This window comes from Acomys minous, assembly GCF_964271855.1.
Source record: "Acomys minous genome assembly, chromosome: 1".
Lineage (NCBI taxonomy): Eukaryota > Metazoa > Chordata > Mammalia > Rodentia > Muridae > Acomys > Acomys minous.
Window position 1 is genome coordinate 142,225,583 of NC_140483.1, and position 20,826 is coordinate 142,246,408.

The following is a 20,826-nucleotide window of genomic DNA, read 5'->3' on the forward strand; positions in this document are numbered from 1 at the left end:
TTTTTCCATCTACTGGCCAGCTTTTTGGCCTGACATGTAGTCAATACTCCTAGCTTTAAAAGGCTATTATGATGATGATGATGATGTGTGTGTGTGCGCACGCGCGCATGCATGTGTGTGTGTGTAAGGGGGTCAGGGGACAACTGTTAGGAGTTGGTTCTTTCCAAATTCAGGCTGTCATCCCAACAATGGTAAGTGATTTTGCCCACTGAGACAGCTTGCTGCATGGCATGTCCAGGTTTTAAGCCCAGGCCTCTTCCCTAAAATCATGCAGTAACTCTCTGGACACACACTGGGCCTTATAAACTAGCGCTCATGGACCAGGGCATCTGTATACAGCCTGGAAAGAAGACTATTCCATCGGGGGTAGGGGCCATTACAGGATGACTTAGTTTATGTCTTGTAGACTGCATGTGGGGAGGGAGAAGAGAGGGAAAAAAAAAGAGGGAGAAGGAGGAAGAGAAGAGCAGTGGGGAGGCATGGAGGGATGGAGGGAACGAGAGATATCAGGGAATGCCACAGGTGGGAGGGAAGGACATCAGCATCCCTGTGCTAGTGGAAATGGAAGCAATATAGTCACTGGGAAGGGAAATCAGGCAGTGCATGCATGTTTAATATGCACACACTTCTGGACCCAACAGCCCACAGCTGACCCCAGTTGGACCTATAAGGAGATGTGTAGAAGGACCTTATCACTCATGAGGAAACAAAGTTTGAGACAACTTCCTGCCTGTCCCCAGGAGTGAATGTGGGATGGATGTTTCCATGGAGACAGTAGAGAGAAGTCCTGGCCTAGATGATCTCCCACCAAGGAACCAGAGGCGTGCTCAAAAAACATCAGGGAAAAGCAAAGAGTCATACAACCCAGAGGCACCAAGGCAAATTCAAGATGTCCACACAAAAAAATGGCAACCCACATTTGGGGCAGACACACAGACACAGAATTCTCACTAAGCAATGAGCATGTCGGTCATCCATTGGGAGAGTGGGCTTTGGAGATAAGCGAGGGAACTGGGGGAGTGAAGAAGCTAGAAGGTCTTTTGTGCCAATGACGTCAGCGTCCCATCGAATGAGTAGTGTGAGGCAAAGCCTCACTTCTGGTCATTGTTGAGAGATGGCCATGGGAGAAGGATACCCTTGACAGGCCCTTCTCCATGCCAGCCACTGAGCCAGCCACTCAGCAGTACCATGCCACTGAGTACTCAGTCACTATCAAAGCAGGGGACATGCTTATCTTTTATTTTTAAACAAACCCCAAAGTGAAGTTTCAGAGTGATTAAGCTACACTGCCTGGCAAGCAATGATACTTTTCACATGCGGGGGCTGAGCTCCCTGTTCCTGGAGGCGTTCTAACGAAGGCATGGAGAGTCAGAGCTCCTGTAACACAGAGTCTGACACTCTAAGAAGCACAGTGTCTACTAAATAATTCTGTCTTCTGGAACCCCTTACTTGAGGGGGTCCCCCCTGGATCCTGAGGGCTGGGAGGTCTTCAGGCTGGTCCCAACAAGCCCACCCTCACTAGTGTCTTCCCTTCCTGCTGGACCACAGTCCTGCTAGAGTGGGCTGGAGGTCAGGGGATGATGACTTAGGTGAGCCAGTGTTTGAGTCTACCAAGGCAGCCTTTCAGACTGAGGCTCATGGAGGATGCTGCAGTGTGTCAGGAGACAGGAAAGGACATTAAAACTCAGCACCAGGAGTCTCTGATCAGGGCCAAACTGTCCATAAAGTTCTTTAGTAGGTTCTGGGAAGTGTCTTCCTGCCTTTATGGGTGCTGACACTTGACCAGAGAGATTATGATGTCCCCAGGGCCAGGAACTGTGTCTTATTCAACTTGATGCTCCCCAGGAGGGCTCAGCAAAGCACCAGGCAGACACTGGGGAAGGGAGAAACTATATCCACATCTGTGTGCCCAGAAGCCCAGGCAGTGAATAGGGTGTGCATGGGGGGTGGGGTGGGGTGGAGGGGAGGAGCTTCCACCACTTGAGGTACATTCTGAATGACAATTATGGCATTAAGAGCCTCAAGACCTCATCCCTTCAGATCAGGTGTGCAGATGCCAGCCCCAGAGGCGGTCCTTTATATCTCAAGGAAGCCACCATCCGTCAGTCTCACAAACAGGCCTAATGAAGGCAGGCTGCCTGGAGCAGACGCTGGGCTTTCTATGAGAGCACCAAACAAGGTCTAATCACGCTCTGCTCGGCTTCCTCCCTGCTTCAGATTCCCAGTGCTGTTTAGAAGAGGCAGTTACAGGGAATTTTTTTTCTCTTAAAGGGAAAGATAAAGCTACTTCTCCAAAATTTATCTCCATCCACTCAGGGCTCAGGAGAAGGCACAGTGGATGAGGGAAGGGCAGGGAACGGGTGGAATTGGAACTGGGCACATCCAGGGTGGGCATGGCTCTACAGGATGGTGACGCTGCTCCCGTCTCACTTGCCATCCGGAGTGCAGAGCTTATTGCCCACCAGAGAAGGGCAGATACACATAAGCCATGTGGAGGAGGATACAGTGATGGGGGCATGGCCAATGGGGCAGGGAAGGGACTGTAGTCAGTACAAGGACATGAGTGGGCAATGTGGGCTGCTGAGGTTGGAGCTACTTTGGCCTCTGGGGATAAACATCAACATTTTTGGGGGTATATTTCTTCCAAAGTGAAGGATGCTGGGTATTTGTACCTATGCATTATCGTGGTTCGGGCTTGAGCCCAGAAACGGAAGGATTAACTTCCCAGACCTACTGGTCCCACAGGGGAGGTGGTACCGTTCCTAGTGGGATGCTGCTTGACTTGATCTGGGCAGGACCACAAGCCTGGTTGTGTGCCCTATGAATTCAGATATGTTAAACCCACAGTTGCTGGAGCTGATGTCTAAACTTAACATATAAAAAAGAGAAAGGCAGCAACATCAGCATGCAGTGCTGTGATCAAGTCATCTACATTTTACAAAATACTCAGCTCCAATGGAAGAATTTGAGAACTAGGAATGTGACAAAGGGATTTGGCTGTTATCCTTCAAAAAACAAGCATATTTGCTAGGATGCTTACTTTGTTCAGCCAATGAAGAAGACTCAACAAATGGGAAAATAATTACATTTGCCTAAGATAACACCTTTTGTGCATGCCAGAGAGCTGACATGCGTTTCAATTACCTGCCATGGGAAGACGAATAAGTAAAGTGCACTCATTGCATTAGGAGGAGGCAGCCTGAGAAACAGCTCTTCAGGTTGATCGGGAGTCTGGTGGGATTCTTCCAAATGAATCTGAAGAGTTTGCCTTAATTCTGGCTTTCCCTGGAATGACTCTGGGATCTGCTCAAAGCAAAGGCCCTCACTTCTTGTCAAAATGCCAAGAAGCAGCACTCTTACAAATGGTCCCTCCAGTGGGGTGGGCTAACCACAAGCGTAATGACTGAGCCAAACAGAGGCAACTGTCCCGTGGAGTGTCCAGCTCTGCTTCCCTTTATGCACCCAGCACTCTGACATGTCACCACCCCTCTCTGAACTGTGTTTTCATGACACATTGAACATGGCTGGGGTGGCTCCTGAGCCACTTGCATGGTCTTCATCATCATCATCATCATCATCATCATCATCATCATCATCATCACCATCCCACCAAATGGACTGGTGTGATGGTTGGACTTTAGGAGGGTTCTCCATCAACCTGTCTGCTTTGAAATGGTTGGAGGACCAATAGATGGGGAGTGGAAAGACATTGAGACCTATGAAATGTTCTTGTAGGTACAGTGGCTATGTTGGAAAAAGTCCTCCAGAAGAAACGCACACTCCAAGTATTTACGTATTGAAATAAGATAATGTCCCAGAGTGACTTTACAATAGTTAGCAAAAAGTGGCTGTTGGTGAGCCAAGATAACATAAGACTGGCAAAATGTAGGAAATATGTTATACTAGGTAATGGTGATCAAATCCTGAAATGATGCAGGCTTCTCAGCATATTGCTATTGATTTACCCTACTCCCTTTCCTAAATGTCTAGGAGTCACACGGGGTGGGGTAGGCTTGGGGAGTGAGGCATTTGAGAAACAATTTTCTACATAGCTGTAACTCATGCACTCATGGGGAAGCGTTTCCTATTGACTCTTGTTTTATCTGGAATCTCATATCAAGATTTCCATCTCTTCTTATGCCTTTTATTTGCAGAAACACAACAGCCCTGAATATAAATGCCGTCAGCTGGAAAGAATAAGCATCAAAAAGCCTACCTTGAAATTGAGTAAATTTAATGGTTCCCATTCTCTCCCCGTTCCGGAACACAACTTGACCCTAAAAACAAAACAAAACAACAAACAAACGAGAACAAAAGAGAAATGTCACATTAGCCCACTGAAATCTTTAATAGCACGATACGGTTATTAATATTGGAGAAAAATTGGCTCCCATTGAAGGCAGGCACCAAAGACAAACTCATTACTTGCACATTAGTTGTGACTTTGTCTGCTTAATATGCGAGAGGAACAAAATCAATAAAGCTGAGATAGCATCGTCATTAGCGCAGTGATTATGAAATGCCCACGTGGCTTGTGTTATCAAGAGGCAAGGTCTTCTAGCGGAATGGCGGTAGAGGCGAGGTTTTTTATGGTTGGTCCTGTGCCCACTCAAGAAAGACATAGGGCTTCTATGAGATATATGGATGGAGTAGCATCAGGGTGCTGGAGGTTGGGGCTTTATTATTATTATTACATCAATCTGTCCATCTATCTATCTTTTTGTGTGTGGTTTATTATTAAAAAAGGACTGGGCTGGGCATGGTAGCACATGCATTTATCCCAGCACTCAGGAGGCAGAGGCAGGCAGATCTCTGTGACTTCAAGGCCATCCTGATCTATAAAGTAGAGTTTCAGGACATCCACGGCTACACAGATAAACTGTCTCAAGGAAAAAAAAAAAAGATGGAGAATGTTTTGGGACAATCATCCTGATGTGACGTCAGCCCCAATTATAACTGGGCTATGATGCAGCTCGAAATTAAGCGTCTCCAGCCAGCAAGACCTAACTGTGGTCACAGGCAGCTGAGCACCTCTCATTAGGGACTTTGGGGGCTAAAGATTGCTGTCATCTCTAGCATCTGCCTTGATGGCTCCCATATGCTTAGCTGTGTACACTAGGGAATTACAGAAGGCATGTTCTTTTTTCCCACTTGTGGTCCCTGCTAAAATTCTGCAATCATGCAAGGAAACAGATGAGAAGAAATTGACACGCGGTCTGTCACTGCATCTTAACAACTAGCTTAGGTGGCATAGGGATGATGCCCACTTTACAGATCAAGAAACTGAGGCTGGGCTGGGGAGATGGCTCCGGTGGGTAGGGTACTTGTCTTGTGAGGACCTAAGTTTGATTTCTCGGAACCTGTATAAAAAGCTGGGAGTATCAGAGCACATCTGCAGTGCCTGTGCTATTGTATTCAGATGGGAGGTGAGAACGGAGAGTCCCTGGAGGCAACCCTGGCATCCTGCCTGGTATAGGAAGCCTTGAACAACAAAGAGATCCTATCTCAAACAAGGTGGAAGGTAAGGGCCAATAGCTGAGATTGTCCCTCAGCTTCCACACATGCATGCACACACACACACACACACACACACACACACACACACACACGTGCAAAATGGGCATGTAAAAGAAAGAAAGGGAGAAAAGCTATGTGCTGATCACAAGGTCATTGCAAATGAGGCTGGAGTCCAACCTCAGTTTCATTTTGTTTAGAAGTGCTACAGATCAAACACAGAACCTTGTGCACACTAGGTGAGTGTTCTACCACTGTATTTTTCGGCATATAAGATGACTGGGCGTATAAGACAACTCCAACTTTTCCAGTTAAAATATAGTTTGGAATACTTCCTGTATAAGACTACCTCTCTCCCAACACACACCCTGTGCAGCAGACTCAGGCATGTGTCTATCTGTAGGCTGGGCACAGACAGCCAGGTGCTTTATTAAATGCCAGCAGACAGCCAGTGCCAGCCTGCACTGTTCCTTTAAGGTGCGTTCCACACTCAGCTGGAAGGCAGCCCTCCGAGGTGAATGGGTGGGTTCTGGTGGCGAGCCAATCCAAGCTCAGGTTCTCCTCCAGGTACAGGAAGATGTGTGCAGCTTTCTCCTCTCTGCCTCATATTCCCCCCACCCCCACAGAGTCAGGAATCAGCCATGGCACCCCCCACCCCCACCCCACGATATCCGCCAGGTATATGAAGCAAGGGAAAGCAAGCAGCATGTATGTACTTGGCATATAAGAAAATCCCCAACTTTGGCATAGATTTTCAGGGTTAAAAAGTTATCTTATATGCTGGAAAATATGGTATACCCCCAACCATGTGTCATTTAAGACCCAGGCTCCTTCACCAGAGTTGGTGAAACGGGAAGGAGGTTGTTTTCCATGGTACCCTGCCTTCCTCTCACTGCAGTGCGCTTGACTCGCCAGGGCAACTCTATACCCACTTCATTCTCAGGAGCAAGTCAGGAGCATCTTCCCTCAGGAGGAAATCCACGGGATGAGGCCCCATGGCTTTAAGAACAAAGAGGAGATCCCACAATGTGTCTTCGGAAACACCTTCCGAAGCCACTTTGACACCTTTTTGAAGTCCTGAAGGCAGCTGTTAGTAGTACCAGTTTGAAACTGAACACCCACCCAATTCTTCATTCAGGTGGCGGTAAGCAATTCCCTGAAGTGTGAAAACACTTCAGCGGAAGGTGAGACAGGAGCTGGGATTTTATTTCTAGGGATGATTGGAAATCATAGAACACCTTCCGAAAGAATCATGTTTATGCAAATGGACCACTTTACCTGGGGGCTAAAGACAGCAAACCACTCTCCACAAGGAGAAAATGAAAAGAATCTCCCCCAGCCTGACCCGCCCCCACCCCCAGCCCAAGGGCAGAAGCCTAAACTCTTTAGCGATCTCTCGTCAGGACCTGAAGAAATCCAAAGGCATCCAGGTCTGGAATGTGGTCTGTCCTGTAGATTGCTGGCTACATTAGAAAGTGCCTGGGAGGGTGTCTGTGGCCAGATGAAATGGAGGGGTGGAAAAATCACTCTCCCTCTGCTTTTTAAAAATTGGTTACTTTTAAATTGTTTATATGGTGTGTGTGTGTGTGTGTGTGTGTGTGTGTGTGTGTGTGTGTGTGTGTGTGTGAGTGTACATGCACACTACCGCAGGTGCTCACAGAGGAGCTAGTGTTATAAGCCATTGTGAGCCTCCTTAAAACTGAACTCAGGTCCTCTGCAAGTGCTCTTGGCTTTGGACCTACCGTTTTAGTCTCCTCCTTTCCTTTTCTTGTCTTTCTTCTCTTTCTATTCCCTCCTTTCGCTCTTTCCCTCCCTCCTTCTTCCCCTCCTTTTTCTTTCTTTCTTTCTTTCTTTCTTTCTTTCTTTCTTTCTTTCTCTTTCTTTCTTTCCTTCCTGCCTTCGTTTTTGATAACAAAACTCACCCATTTTGAAGTAAGACTTGCTTTGTTCTGTGTTAGCAGCAATATCTAATTTTACTAGCAGAACTCATGCCTCTCTTTAACGCCTCAGGAAGCACAGACGTAGGAGAGCGATGCCTGAGTCTCACAAGCCACGCTCCATCTCCCCCCAGGCAACATTCTGGGCATTATCTCTAAAATATAGCCCTTCCCCACATAGCTCCTGATACAACCCAAGCACTCTGTGAGTGGCAGGAGTCATTTTTATTCAAGTGATCCTAATAGCAGAGAGCTGAAATGAAAAGATCTGAGGTACCAGGAAGTTGCCACCTCTTAGGAAGAAAATTTCAACTTCTAAGTGACATTAGATAACAAAGGAGTAAAACCAGGTGCCCCACCTCCCAGAAGGGTCATCTCCAAATAACTGTACCACCAACCTCACGGACCACCACTATGTGCTCTGTCTCCCAACGAGAGGACATATTATCCCCAACAGGGATGGTTTTTGATTGTGGTAGCCAGTGTCGATGACAGCAGTTGGTTGCTGACCATCTGTCTAAACCAGAGAGGAGGCCAGAGCTTAGTGAAATCCCTCTGAAGGAAACTGTGTCATGTGACTCAGTTTACTGAGTGACCTGTCCTTTACTGTTCCCTTCACCATTGCCAACTACTCAGAGGGCTGTTGGCCCAGCTGAGGAAGGCCTCTCGCCCATGAGTAATCGTCAGGAAAGCCTCTTTAGAAGCTACACTCCATGGAACAAGATGACCAGGCCACAACACAATATTTGACCTACCCTGTGCCAAGTATTCTTTGTTTTAAATTGGGGCCTCACTATGATGCTCAGGCAAGCCTCAAATTCTGGGTCTCAAGAGATCCCCCTGCCTCAGCCTCCTAAATGGCTAGCTATGTCTGCAGCGGTGCTTCACCATAGCCTGCCCAGGTACCGCCTCACTCTAGGGAAGCTTTGAACCAATAAATGACTAAGAAATGCAGTCAGTGATGGAGCTGTGATGGAGACAACGGAAGGGAGGGTGGTCTAACTGTGGAGCTGGCCTTTGCTCCTCAGACGCCTTCCCGACTCACTTCCTGTTGGCGACACTTACCTCCCTGTCTGCCTCCGGTCCCAACTCAAGACTTCCGGTTGTGAAGGGTCTTGAGCAGGAAGAGGAGGAGATAAGAGATTCTGAGAGAAGTCCCAGTGCCCACCAGCCTCTCTAGCTTATTGTGGTGGATCACTGCAGTCAATGACATGGGAGAGGGAGGAGGAAGACAGAAAACTTGGAGCCATGAGAGGAGAGGAGCCTTCATCCTGGGATGCAGCTGCCCTTTCTCGCCAGTGAAACTGGAGTTCTAGTGCAGTTAGCCACTGCTTAAGGCCTTCCCCCTTTCCCAGAAGCAAACCTGTGCTTCCCTTGGACTCTCACTAGAAGCCCCATTTTCAGAGACAGGCAAGTACCAACTCTCTCGTGTGACCCTGTCAGGTTATTATTCTGTCTGTGCTGGCTCCAGAGCCACCTCACTCATCTCACTATGAACAAAAGAGAAAAGGAAGTAAAACATGTTTCTTAGCAACCTTTTGAGATGTAGCTCAAGAGTCACCAGAACGGTATATAGAATTATTGCTAAGGCAATTACTTCTGTCCTTTGGGGTGTCCGCTGCCCACACGTGGGTGTGTATTGCTCTCCGCAGCTCTCACTTGAGGAGCAGGTGTCTATGCCCTCAGGCATGCCTTGTGTTCCTTCCTTTCTTCTTTCTCATGCCCATGTTTAAGTCTTGTGTTTAAAGTGTCTCAACTTAAAATTCTCTTTTGCACCAAAGCCACCAGTCCCAGCTTGACCCACACAAAGTTTCCCAGAAGATTAGGGGGAACTCCTGGGGCTGCTGAGGGCAACAATGTGGCACTGTGTCTCTGCCTCCTTGCTGGAAACAGTAGGTGGCCCTACTTTCTAAAACTCCAGAATTGTGCTCCTCATTCAGAAAGCATTTTTGTATATACATGTCACAGCTCTCCTTGAGCCGAGCCAGTCTGGGGCTGTTGCATCATTGGGGACCAATCCATGTGAGAAATTAGATTCCCAAGGCAGTGGGCTTTGCTAGCTGTGACCTGGGCAGTGTTCATAGTTCAGTCACTCTTCCAGATTTTCTCCTGTGTTGCGGGGGTGGGGGGATGGGGTGGGGGTGGGGCTTCAGGCCTCCAAGTCATGTACATTTCCCAGAATCCCCTGCTAGCCGGTACCATTTACGTCTTGCTAATAGGAAGTGTTCATGGGGGGGGAAGTTCATATTGGGGAAAAATTTCACCCCATCCCTACCCTGGTTTGGGGCACAGCAGTAAAAACTACAAGTGATTGAAGATGTAGTGTGGTCAAGTGGTACCCAGCTGCCTGCTCAGGGCTCAGAGAGGTGCAGTCTCCAAAGTGGCAGATCTGGCAGGGCTAGGGGCAGCATCCGTAGGGTCCAGCATGCTTGGACATCGCCTCCTTTTTTCTTTCTCTTTCTTTCTTTCTTTCTTTCTTTCTTTCTTTCTTTCTTTCTTTCTTTTTTTTTTTGAGACAGGGTTTCCCTGTGTAGCCTTGACTGTCCTGGACTCACTTTGTAGACCAGGCTGGCCTCAAACTCACAGCAATCCACCTGCCTCTGCCTCCCGAGTGTTGGGATTAAAGACGTGCGCCACCACTGCCTGGCTTAGACATCACCTCCTTATTTGACTTGTATTCCAAACCTGCTTTTTGGTCACTTTTAGAAACCCTTTAAAAGTTAGACAGCACCATGATCAGCACCCTATGAAGAAGGTAGGACTCTCTGGCTTTGTAGAGGCAGTAGCAGCCCTGCCTTCCTTCTGTCCCTCCATATTCAGGGGTCTGGAAATGCTTGCAACATTCCACGCCAGGGACAACCCTTCTTGTTCCAACCCTCTCCAGGAAGCCACGGACTGACAGGACCCTAACTTGTTTCGATAAGGATCTCTATGGAACAGAAGTGGAAATAAAATATGGAGGAAAGTCCCCAGATGGAGAAGAGTTAAGGGTTCGCTTTCCCCTCCGAGAGATGCTGTGCAAGGAAGCACAGAAGGCCATGAGCCCTAGGGGAAGGAGGACAGTCAATAAGGACACAGTGTAATGACACATACGCATGAAGAAGCCATGGCGGAACCCATTACTTTGTATGCTAACCTCAAAAACTAATTTAAAAACGCTATGGCTAAAAGGAGAATTTAAAAAAGGCAGCCTGCTTCATGACGGTCAATCTCAACTGACAGTGCAGTGTGTGGGCTACACGTGGGGGTGGGGGAACGCCGAGGGGTGTGTGTGTGGGGGGGAACTCAAGCTTTAGGATTGGCCAGACAAGAGCAGCTAGCGCCATCAGCGTGAGTGGGGACTGTTGAGCTGTCTCTGAGCCTCAGGCCTTCTATCCGAAAGAACAATTCCTACCTCTCAGGACAGTGTGGGAGGATGAAAGAAGAGACTTAGGAAAGGACACTGCACTAGGCCCAGAAGGACCCAGAAGTAATCGGCAACAGCTGTTGTCACTCTAGTCCCAGGCCCAAGTCTTAGGGCAGGGACAAGGGTGAGGTGTGGGTGGGTGTGGGTGTGGGCATGGATGTGGGAGCGGGCATGGCTGTGGATTCGGGTGAGGTGGGGGTGCATGCTGCAGGCTCTAGGGGGTCTCCTCTTAGTATCTACTTTCAGAGTTCATCTCCAACGGTTCACTACTGGATGGAGAAAATACACAATAGCGACTTACGGGTCAAGGGTCAAGGCCTAGACTGGGGCTTCTTCTTTCTTTTGTTGTCTCAGCTTCAGCTTCATAGGAGAGGATGAGCTGGCCTGCCCAGGATTGGCATCAGGCCTGAGAGGCCAGAAGGTGGCAGCTTCTGTGAGGTTGACTAGGCAGCACTTGGCTGAAGCTGGTCACTACTCAGAGAAGAGACCCCTGAGCACAGCCTGAGGGCTTTGGTCCCCTGGGTGCTGTACAGTGTCGAGCTCTGTGGTTCCCAGAGCATGCTGGGAAATGTTTCGTCCTGAATGTGGTTTTGGAGTGCACGTTTGCCTCTGGGCAGTCATGCTGTGGGAGAGGGAACATGCTTGTGCATCTCAGGGTTTCAATTTTGCCACTGTGTGTGTTGGTGGTGTGTGTGTGTGTGTGTGTGTGTGTGTGTGTGTGTGTGTGCACTGCCTTGTGCTTGTGCATATGCATCTGTATGTGCATGCATGTAAATACAGGTGTGTGCATGTGCATGTCCATGTGCATATCTGTCTATATAAAATCTGCACAGACATGAGGAATTCCTTTTTTATTTTAATATTTAAACCATCTAAGTGTATGTGCATGTGCCTGCTTGCTTGTACGTGCACCATATGTATGCAGGTGCTGGTGGAGGCCAGAAGAGGGTTTTGGAGTCTCTGAAACGGAAATCATAGGTGGCTGTGAGCTTCCTAATGCCAGTGCTTGTGTTGGGAACCAAAGCCAGGTCCTCTGTAAGAGCAGCAATTGCTCTTAAGTGTTTATCCATGTCTCCAGACCTCCAGGTAGGTGGATGTCTAAACAGCTGAAAGCTGAGGAGTAGGGGGCCCTGCCTGGCTTGCTGGAGGGGTGCGCAGTTGTTGCAGGGTGGACAATCCTGCCTACACTGACAGGCCCTTCACCCGGGGCAGCACCGGTCTCAAAGGAACAACGCGATATTGTTATTGGGGCTATGATACTGCAGGGCAGGTTCCCACACATGCTGAGCCGAGCTCGGCACCACGCAGGCTTGAAGGAGAAGGTATCCTCTGTCCTTACAGGGACAGTGGGACTTAAAACAGAGGGAAAGATCAAATAATTGGGTTTGTCTACCCTGTGTTCTGTAAAGGTGGAAAAAAAGGCCTTTTTTTCCCTGCATGTCTCCTTGGGCTATCGGAGAGGCCATATTTTGCCTTTTATTTAAAATATTTTTCTTACACCAACGATTCTTTTGATAGGTCCAAGCCTTCAGATGTGCAGTGTGCCCATACACGTGAGGTAGGAATGCGGAAAGGCAGAAGAAGGTGGAGGGGGAGGCATGGCCTGCCCACTGCTGCTCTCTGTGATGCTAAGATGGAGTAAAAGCCCAGGGATCAACTTCCCAAAAGCAATTGGTGGCCAGGGCCAGGCTGGATGCAGCAGAAGGAAGTGGAGGCCCAGGGAGGCTGGTGGGTGGTCCCCGAGAGGAGACCAGCTCCCACCCTCTCGTTCAGTTGGTATGAAAGCACAGTCAGGGTTTTGGGAACAGCAAGTATCAGACATGCACAGAATGTGCACAGAATAGAGCAACAGTGAAGAGTGACCTTTGACATGGGCACAGGCAACACCATGAAACAGGTCAATCAACAAGCTGTGCTGGGCGGCGGCAATGAGTCTGGCACATGCCAGCCAGGCACCGGCATGAAGAGTGAGCACAAGCCAGTCCTGGTCTACATGGAGCTTGCCATCTACTGGGAAAGGTAAATACTTACAAAGGCACATGGGGGAATGCCTAGAATTACTAATAAATAACACAAAGAAAAAAAATAACAGGTTGCTATGAAAGAAAATAAGAGCCTGATTTAGACTAGGTGGACCTAGGATGATCTTCTAGGCAGAGGTGGTTTTTGTGCTGAGAGATGAAGCTGTGAGAGGTGAGCTTAAGGGATGGGGAGATTATCTCGGGAAGAGGGAGTCAGAGGCGTGTGTGAGGCCTGGGGGCGGGAAGCAGTAGAGAAGTCAAAGCACCACCAAGGACGTTAGAGCAGAAGAGGGTGACTGAAGAGGAGATGAACAAAGAACATCGCAGTTGACACAGGTAGAGAGAGTGGGCCAGGGGAGGTAGTGGGGCCAGGTGAGGTAGTGGGGCCAGGTGAGGTAGTGGGGCCAGGTGAGGTAGTGGGGCCAGGTGAGGTAGTGGGGACAGGTGAGGTAGTGGTGCCAGGTGAGGTAGTGGGGACAGGTGAGGTAGTGGTGCCAGGTGAGGTAGTGGGGACAGGTGAGGTAGTGGGGACAGGTGAGGTAGTGGGGACAGGTGAGGTGTGTGGGGACAGGTGAGGTAGTGGGGACAGGTGAGGTAGTGGGGACAGGTGAGGTAGTGGGGACAGGTGAGGTAGTGGGGACAGGTGAGGTAGTGGGGACAGGTGAGGTGTGTGGGGACAGGTGAGGTAATGGGGACAGGTGAGGTAGTGGGGACAGGTGAGGTAGTGGGGACAGGTGAGGTAGTGGGGACAGGTGAGGTAGTGGGGACAGGTGAGGTAGTGGGGACAGGTGAGGTAATGGGGACAGGTGAGGTAGTGGGGACAGGTGAGGTAGTGGGGACAGGTGAGGTAGTGGGGACAGGTGAGGTAGTGGGGCCAGGTGAGGTAGTGGGGCCAGGTGAGGTAGTGGGGACAGGTGAGGTGTGTGGGGACAGGTGAGGTGTGTGGGGACAGGTGAGGTAGTGGGGACAGGTGAGGTAGTGGGGACAGGTGAGGTAGTGGGGCCAGGTGAGGTAGTGGGGACAGGTGAGGTGTGTGGGGACAGGTGAGGTAGTGGGGCCAGGTGAGGTAGTGGGGCCAGGTGAGGTAGTGGGGCCAGGTGAGGTAGTGGGGACAGGTGAGGTAGTGGGGCCAGGTGAGGTAGTGGGGCCAGGTGAGGTAGTGGGGACAGGTGAGGTAGTGGGGACAGGTGAGGTAGTGGGGACAGGTGAGGTAGTGGGGACAGGTGAGGTAGTGGGGCCAGGTGAGGTAGTGGGGCCAGGTGAGGTAGAGGGGACAAGTGAGGTGCGTGGGGACAGATGAGGTAGTGGGGACAGGTGAGGTAGTGGGGACAGGTGAGGTAGTGGGGCCAGGTGAGGTAGTGGGGACAGGTGAGGTAGTGGGGACAGGTGAGGTAGTGGGGCCAGGTGAGGTAGTGGGGACAGGTGAGGTAGTGGGGACAGGTGAGGTAGTGGGGACAGGTGAGGTAGTGGGGACAGGTGAGGTAGTGGGGACAGGTGAGGTAGTGGGGCCAGGTGAGGTGTGTGGGGACAGGTGAGGTAGTGGGGCCAGGTGAGGTGTGTGGGGACAGGTGAGGTAGTGGGGACAGGTGAGGTAGTGGGGACAGGTGAGGTAGTGGGGACAGGTGAGGTAGTGGGGACAGGTGAGGTGCGTGGGGACAGGTGAGGTAGTGGGGACAGGTGAGGTGCGTGGGGCCAGGTGAGGTAGTGGGGACAGGTGAGGTAGTGGGGACAGGTGAGGTAGTGGGGACAGGTGAGGTAGTGGGGACAGGTGAGGTAGTGGGGACAGGTGAGGTAGTGGGGACAGGTGAGGTGTGTGGGGACAGGTGAGGTAGTGGGGCCAGGTGAGGTAGTGGGGACAGGTGAGGTAGTGGGGACAGGTGAGGTGTGTGGGGACAGGTGAGGTAGTGGGGACAGGTGAGGTAGTGGGGACAGGTGAGGTAGTGGGGACAGGTGAGGTAGTGGGGCCAGGTGAGGTAGTGGGGCCAGGTGAGGTAGTGGGGACAGGTGAGGTAATGGGGACAGGTGAGGTAGTGGGGACAGGTGAGGTAGTGGGGACAGGTGAGGTAGTGGGGACAAGTGAGGTAGTGGGGACAGGTGAGGTAGTGGGGACAGGTGAGGTAGTGGGGACAGGTGAGGTGTGTGGGGACAGGTGAGGTAGTGGGGACAGGTGAGGTAGTGGGGACAGGTGAGGTAGTGGGGACAGGTGAGGTAGTGGGGACAGGTGAGGTAGTGGGGACAGGTGAGGTAGTGGGGACAGGGGAGGTAGTGGGGACAGGTGAGGTAGTGGGGACAGGTGAGGTAGTGGGGACAGGTGAGGTAGTGGGGACAGGTGAGGTAGTGGGGACAGGTGAGGTAGTGGGGACAGGGGAGGTAGTGGGGACAGGTGAGGTAGTGGGGACAGGTGAGGTAGTGGGGACAGGTGAGGTAGTGGGGACAGGTGAGGTAGTGGGGACAGGTGAGGTAGTGGGGACAGGGGAGGTAGTGGGGACAGGTGAGGTAGTGGGGACAGGGGAGGTAGTGGGGACAGGTGAGGTAGTGGGGACAAGTGAGGTGAGTAGGACAGGTAAGGAAGGCTGTCAAGGTCTTATAGAACTTTCCAGAGCCTGCTGAGGATGCTGGGCTTCTGTGTGGCTATGTCCTTGGGATTGGATGGCTCCCTCCTAGAGGGGAAGGGTGAGGCTTATAGGACTCTGTTCAAACTGGAGACTCAAGGCTTAAGAAGCTACAGCCTTCACAAGACCCTTCTCCAGGGTTTGAGCAGGAGAGCTTCTGGAGAGTAGCGACTCCCAGGGGGAGCTGCCTGCAGTCGTGCAGAGAGCTTTTGTGAGTGTCATCCAAGCAGGGCGAGCTTTCAGCAATACAGCGATAGGGTGCCTTCGCATTACCTGGTATGCCACCCCAGTAAAAGCAGTTTCAGTAAGCTGAACTTGGGAAGAATCCTTTCTTCTGTCTGTCGCTGGTATTGTGTGGGGTGAACAGACATTTGTCGGTCTCCCTAAGAGAAGTCATATAACATGACCTTGATTTTGAGTGCAGGGGGAGTCATAGATGGATTTTAATCGGGAGATAACTTAATCATGATTATCCAAACTTGAATGTTGCGAACGTCATACAATGTTAGAAAAAGTGACGTTCCACTTGCTTGCACCAGACTCCCATTCGCTGGGCGCCAGTTCCATTTGCCTTTCCTTCCAGTCAAGTTTTCCAGCCCTCCTGCTGGTCATGTCAGGGCTCCTGACCATCTAGCCAGTGGTATGCGGGTAAGTGTGACATCCACTATTCCACCTGCCAGTCAGAGTCTTGGGAGCCAGCAGGCCCAAGCCAGGAGACAGAAGAGGCTGGGCTGGTTCTTGAGCCTGTGGGAGGGCTGTGCGCCAGCCGCTCTGCACTGTACCCTGCCCTTTCACCACTTTAGTTACTTTTCTCACTCGGTAGCCAAATGTGACAGGAAACTGCTTCAAGAGGAAGGGCTTACTTGGGCTCACTTTTATTTTTGTGTTACTCTTTCTTTCTCTTTCTTTTCTTTATTCCTCTCTTCCTCCATTTCTTGTTTTTGTTTTGTTTTGTTTTGTTTTTGCGATAGGGTCTCACTGTGTAGCCCTGGCCAACCGGAACTCACTGTATAGACCATGATGACCTTGACTCACAGAGATCTGCTTGTGTCTGCCACCATTCCTGGTTGGATCTCTGTGTGTGTGTGTGTGTCTGTCTGTCTGTCTGTCTGTCTGTCTGTCTGTCTGTCTATGTGTCTGTTTACATCTTCTCTATCTGGTGATACCGGGAATTGAACATAGAGTCCCATGCACACCAGGCAAGCGCTCTACTACTGAGCCACATCCCTGGGCCTGGCTGGCTCACAGTTGAGGATGTGATCCGTCACAGGCAGGAAGCTGCGATGGCTGGAGTGTGAGGTTGCTTGCTTACATCTGGGCTGACGTCATCAGGACACAGAGATTGGGCCGAGATCCCACATCCTTTTGGAATCCACTTCTTCTAGCTAGACACCCACCTCTCAAATGTTCCAAAGCCCCCCAAGACAATCCCACCAGCACTGGAGACGACGCATTCAAACACATGAGCCAGGGAGCACATTTTACAAACTCTTCACAGAGGTTCTGGGGAAGTGTTGTTACAGCAGCTGGCGTTATGTACCCTACTCAAGAATGACAGGAGCAAAGAAAAGGATGAAAAGTCTTCTACAGAATGTTCCGTCCATAGAGAGTTTATCCCTCCCCGCAAGGAGAAATGCTAGACACTAGGTGGCTATGCTTGTTTTCCTCTTTTTACTTTTCAACTCACTCTGATAGTTTCTAATATGCAAGCATTATTTTACTAACAAGAAAAGTTTACTTAAAAGTTTCTTTGAAATGCTATTATAAGAAGACATCCTTTTCCAGGCAAAAAATAGCAACATCATCGCCAGCAGATTAATTCTCCCTCTTGAAATACATTAGTTCTCACCAACAGCTTTGAGTTTTCCTGTACAAGAGCCAGAGGTCTGTGTGAATATAAACACATTTTCTCTCTTCATCTCGTGACAAAAAGAGGCAGGAGCAAGCAGCAAGAAGGCACACAGTCAGGCCGGTCCCACCGTGTCCTGAAGCACCAAGTCCCTGCTCATCTGTCCTCAAGTTTCCTTCTAAAACATCCAGAGCCTGTAACACTACCATGCACAGAAACAGTTCCAGGCTATTTTGAATTCTGCTGAGACAGCTATGTAAGACACCTGACCTCTCTTGTTCACCTCACTGGCCACGGTGGGATGGAGTGTCCGCCATCTTTCCATTTTCCAGGTGAGGAGACAGAGGGGCTGAGAGGGCAGGGGTTTGTCTCAGGCCACATGGCCAGGAGCCTTTGCCCCAATCGCCACTTCAAAGTCATGCCCTTGACATTAATCCAGCTCTGCCTTCACTTTGCAGGACCCAGACATTGGTCTGAACCCGGGCCCTTTGCTTTTCAGACAACAGAGTGATTGCTTTCTAGCTTGGGAAGGTGGAGAGATGGTGTCACCACGCTTTGGTGGCATAGTTGGCATGGAGGACCTGGTCGCAGTGGCAGGTGGCATCACTGCCTCTTTGGCTCCAAGTGGGTGGGATACAAAACCATTAGGCTGGAGGCCTCCTCCCAGACGCCCAGTCTGCCTTCCTGGTTATCTGTAGCTGTAAGCAGCCCCACAGTGAGGAGCAGTTAATTTTTTGCATTACTGTAGGTTCTATTTTTGTTAAATAGATCAGTCTCTCCACCAGGAAAATCAAATTGCTGACCAGTTAACCCCAAAGTCCAAGACAAGCAATTTGCAATCTGTTTGCATATTTGTCCACCAGGGTGGGCTGCAGACTGGCCTGGGGGTGGGGGGAGGAGCGGGTCAGGCAGGACTCCAAGTAGGCATCTGGTACAGCAGCCATGAGGAGGTTAAGGGAGGGGCTCGGCTGCAGGAAGGACCTGGCAAGGGTTGGGGTGCACAGACTGGAGAAATAGGAAGAGGAGGGGGGTGTTTAGGAAGTTGTAACTAACGGGGAAGGCGACCCAGAAAGGGGCCAACTCAGCCCTCAGTGACTTTGGTTGTTGTCTCCCCAGAGTGTAAGGAAATAGTTTACATGTTCTGAAAGCCAGATCCAGAATTTCTCATAGTACGGGAGCAAACTGTGGGAAGAAGCCTTGTGTGGTCTTCTGTGGATGGGGAGCCCCTCATGGGCACCTGGCAGGCAGAAGCAAAGGGAGGGGGGCAGGGGTGAGGGAGGCGGTTACTGTGGGAGACAACAGGGGACCAAGGACATGGAAAGGTGGAAAGAGAGAGAACTTTGAGGTTGCTGAGGAGCTCAACTGTGTCATTTCCCTAAGACCCTCCCCAACCCTGAGTCCTTGGAAGAGAAGCCAGCCTTTGGGCTGCTTGGCTTCTCGTGGTGGGCAAGGGGCTGCATGTCCTGCTTGGATTCACAGAGGCCAGTGTTGAGGCAACCAGGAGGGCCCATGCCACCTTCTAGCTCTGAATACACTTGGCACATGTGGGGCCATTCATGGGTGAGTCCAATTTCTAGTGTGAAAGATGCTAGCTGTGGGTGCTTCCAAAGCCAGGGGTGGGACTTTCCAACAGCCTTTCCATGGTCCCAATGGTGACCTCACACTGTACATATGATGCAGGAGGGACAGGAGAGATTGCAAATCATGGTGACGTCCTGGTTTGGCAGGCCCAACGGCCTGAGGTTAGGTTGAAGGAAAACATGAGCGGACAAGGAGGGCTCTCAAGCTTTTGATGCTGGGGAAGGGCCAGGCAGATCCACAAGAGGGTCCCAGCCCTGCACGTTCATGCCCTTACTCTGGATATGGGAAGCCTTGGTGGGCTCCACATGGCAGCTCCTCCTATTCTTTCATCCCCCAGTCTTGTGATCCCCTCAAGCCTGTTGGAGCTTGTCCTCATCAGAATGTAGCCCTGTGGTCTGGTCTGACTGAGCTTTGCTAGGATGGCCTGGCTAGTGTCTATAGCTGGTAGGAAGGGCAAAGACCTACATAGGGCTCTAGAGGAGGGACTGGCAGGACTCCTGCATTTGGTGCTGACCTACTACGTTAGATCTAGCCAAGGCTGAGCAATTGCCCCGGGTTAGCTCTACCATCAGGGGCTCCCAGTTGGGGTGTGGAGGAAAGCTCCTAGTCAGCTAACAGTGCATTGGCAGATAGCCTGGGATGCCAGCATCTATCCAAGACTTGGGTCAGAGAAGGCTTTAGGAGAGAGAGCAGGAGAGTAAGAGCAAGAGTAAGAGCAAGAGGGAGTGAGAGAGAGAGAGAGAGAGAGAGAGAGAGAGAGAGAGAGAGAGAGAGAGAGAGAGACAGAGAGAGAGACAGAGAGAGAGACAGAGAGAGACAGAGAGAGACAGAGACAGAGAGACAGAGACAGAGACAGAGAGACAGACAGAGGCAGAGGCAGAGAGAGAGTAAAACTCCAAGCAGTAAGAGCCTGCATCCAACCTTCTCTACCATAAAAGTAACAGTAGGAGGGCTTGCTGTACAGAGAGAGAGAGAATCCTAAGTGAGCCAGTAACAGCGACTAGCTGACTAAAGGGAGGCTGGGGGTTGGTAAGCCAAAACTAGGAAGAGGAACAACATATGTGAAGGCTCTGGGGTGAGAAAGCAGAGCATACTGTAAACAGCAGAAATTGCAGGAGAAAGGATGTGAGAGTTTCCTTTCCAAAGCACAAATCATGAGGTGAAAGATGAATCAATATTGAGCCCTGTGGACAGGCAACAGGATGGAAGACGACTCTGTGAATGTCTGAAATCCCCTTGGTGTTAATATCCAGGTTATCCTAGGGATCCCTGAAACAACCATGCAAAGGCAGACAGGCAGAGAAGGCTGGGAACAGGCAGAGATAACGAAGTCAGAAGGGACCGGAAGGAGGAAGGAGGCCACGGCGTGAGGAACAGGAGCACAGGAGCTCCTTATGTGGAAGCAGTAGCTCTGTGTAGCTATCAAGTGCACCCATTAGGGACAGACAGTCAGTCCAGGTGCTGGTGGGGACATAAAGGCCTGGGGACCTCATCATTTCTGGTGGGGTGTCCTAGGAGCAGCCATCTAGAATCTGGACACTATCCCACACTAGCCAGAATGTCACTTCTGCACCCACTCCTAAGAGATTCTCACTCGGGAACATTTGAAAAGCTGCCCACTGCGCGCGCGCTCTCTCTCTCTCTCCCTCCCTCCCTCCCTCCCTCCCTCCCTCCCTCCCTCCCTCTCTCTCTCTTTCTCTCTCTCCTTCTCCCTCCCTCCTTCTCTCTCTCCCTCAGAGATCTGCTCTAACAAACATACTACTTCATTGCTAGAAATAACATCTGATGATTCATTTTTTAGACCTGCCTGGAAACAGCTTAGGTCCAGCTACAGATGAACAGAAAACCTTAGACCCCTGCGAGTGCCTGAGGGTTTAGCAGTGACCCCACCCAAGACTGCTAAGAT

The 20,826-nt window shown here is 50.5% G+C and overlaps 1 protein-coding gene across 1 annotated transcript in view; it reads right to left on the reverse strand.

Moving 5' to 3' along the window:
• GABBR2 (gamma-aminobutyric acid type B receptor subunit 2) overlaps positions 1-20,826 on the reverse strand; it is a gene marked incomplete at its 5' end in the record, with an annotated part of 337,733 nt that overhangs the window by 81,521 nt on the left and 235,386 nt on the right. The window contains one exon of the mRNA XM_084784329.1: positions 4,217-4,277. Within this exon, the coding sequence (XP_084640455.1) occupies positions 4,217-4,277 (61 nt within the window). The remainder of the gene's footprint in view (positions 1-4,216; positions 4,278-20,826) is intronic.